The following is a 444-nucleotide window of genomic DNA, read 5'->3' as shown; positions in this document are numbered from 1 at the left end:
ATGGAATTCACTAACGTAACTATAAAATGGAATTCACTAACGTAATTATAAAATGGAATTCACTAACGTAATTATAAAATTAACAAAAAAAACTACCAGCATTCTTTTGTTTGATTTCGGGTTTTTTGAGCGAATTAATTGAAATTTGATATCTGTTGATGATTTTAATTGGCCATTTTCAAATTGTACTAAGAAAATAAATGCCATAATTCTGAACAAAATAAAAAATATATGGTGAAAAATTAAAAAAACAAACACTTTGAGATCATTGCAAAACATACTTTACAATTGTAAAACAAAACATATTTTACAATTTATTAAAAGCAAAATCTAATTAAAAAAATAAAACAAAAAAGTCTAATAAAATTATAAAACTAACCTAAAATTGGCCTGGCATCTTCTGATCTAATATCTTCAGAAGATGACATTTTTTTATTAACTAAA

General features: G+C 22.7%; 1 protein-coding gene across 1 annotated transcript in view; it reads right to left on the bottom strand.

Annotated features, from left to right (window-relative positions):
- Positions 1-444, bottom strand: part of LOC100199393 (DNA-directed RNA polymerase I subunit RPA49) — a 28611-nt gene extending 28167 nt beyond the window's left edge. Inside the window, exons 1-2 of the mRNA XM_065812425.1 lie at positions 380-444; positions 97-188 (exon numbers count right to left, since the gene is read on the bottom strand). Of these exons, the coding sequence (XP_065668497.1) occupies positions 97-188; positions 380-428 (141 nt within the window). The 5' untranslated portion in view covers positions 429-444. The remainder of the gene's footprint in view (positions 1-96; positions 189-379) is intronic.

The sequence above is a fragment of the Hydra vulgaris genome, chromosome 12, assembly GCF_038396675.1.
Source record: "Hydra vulgaris chromosome 12, alternate assembly HydraT2T_AEP".
Lineage (NCBI taxonomy): Eukaryota > Metazoa > Cnidaria > Hydrozoa > Anthoathecata > Hydridae > Hydra > Hydra vulgaris.
The sequence above is the reverse complement of the archived record's forward strand: the minus strand, read 5'-3'. Positions and strand labels throughout refer to the sequence as shown.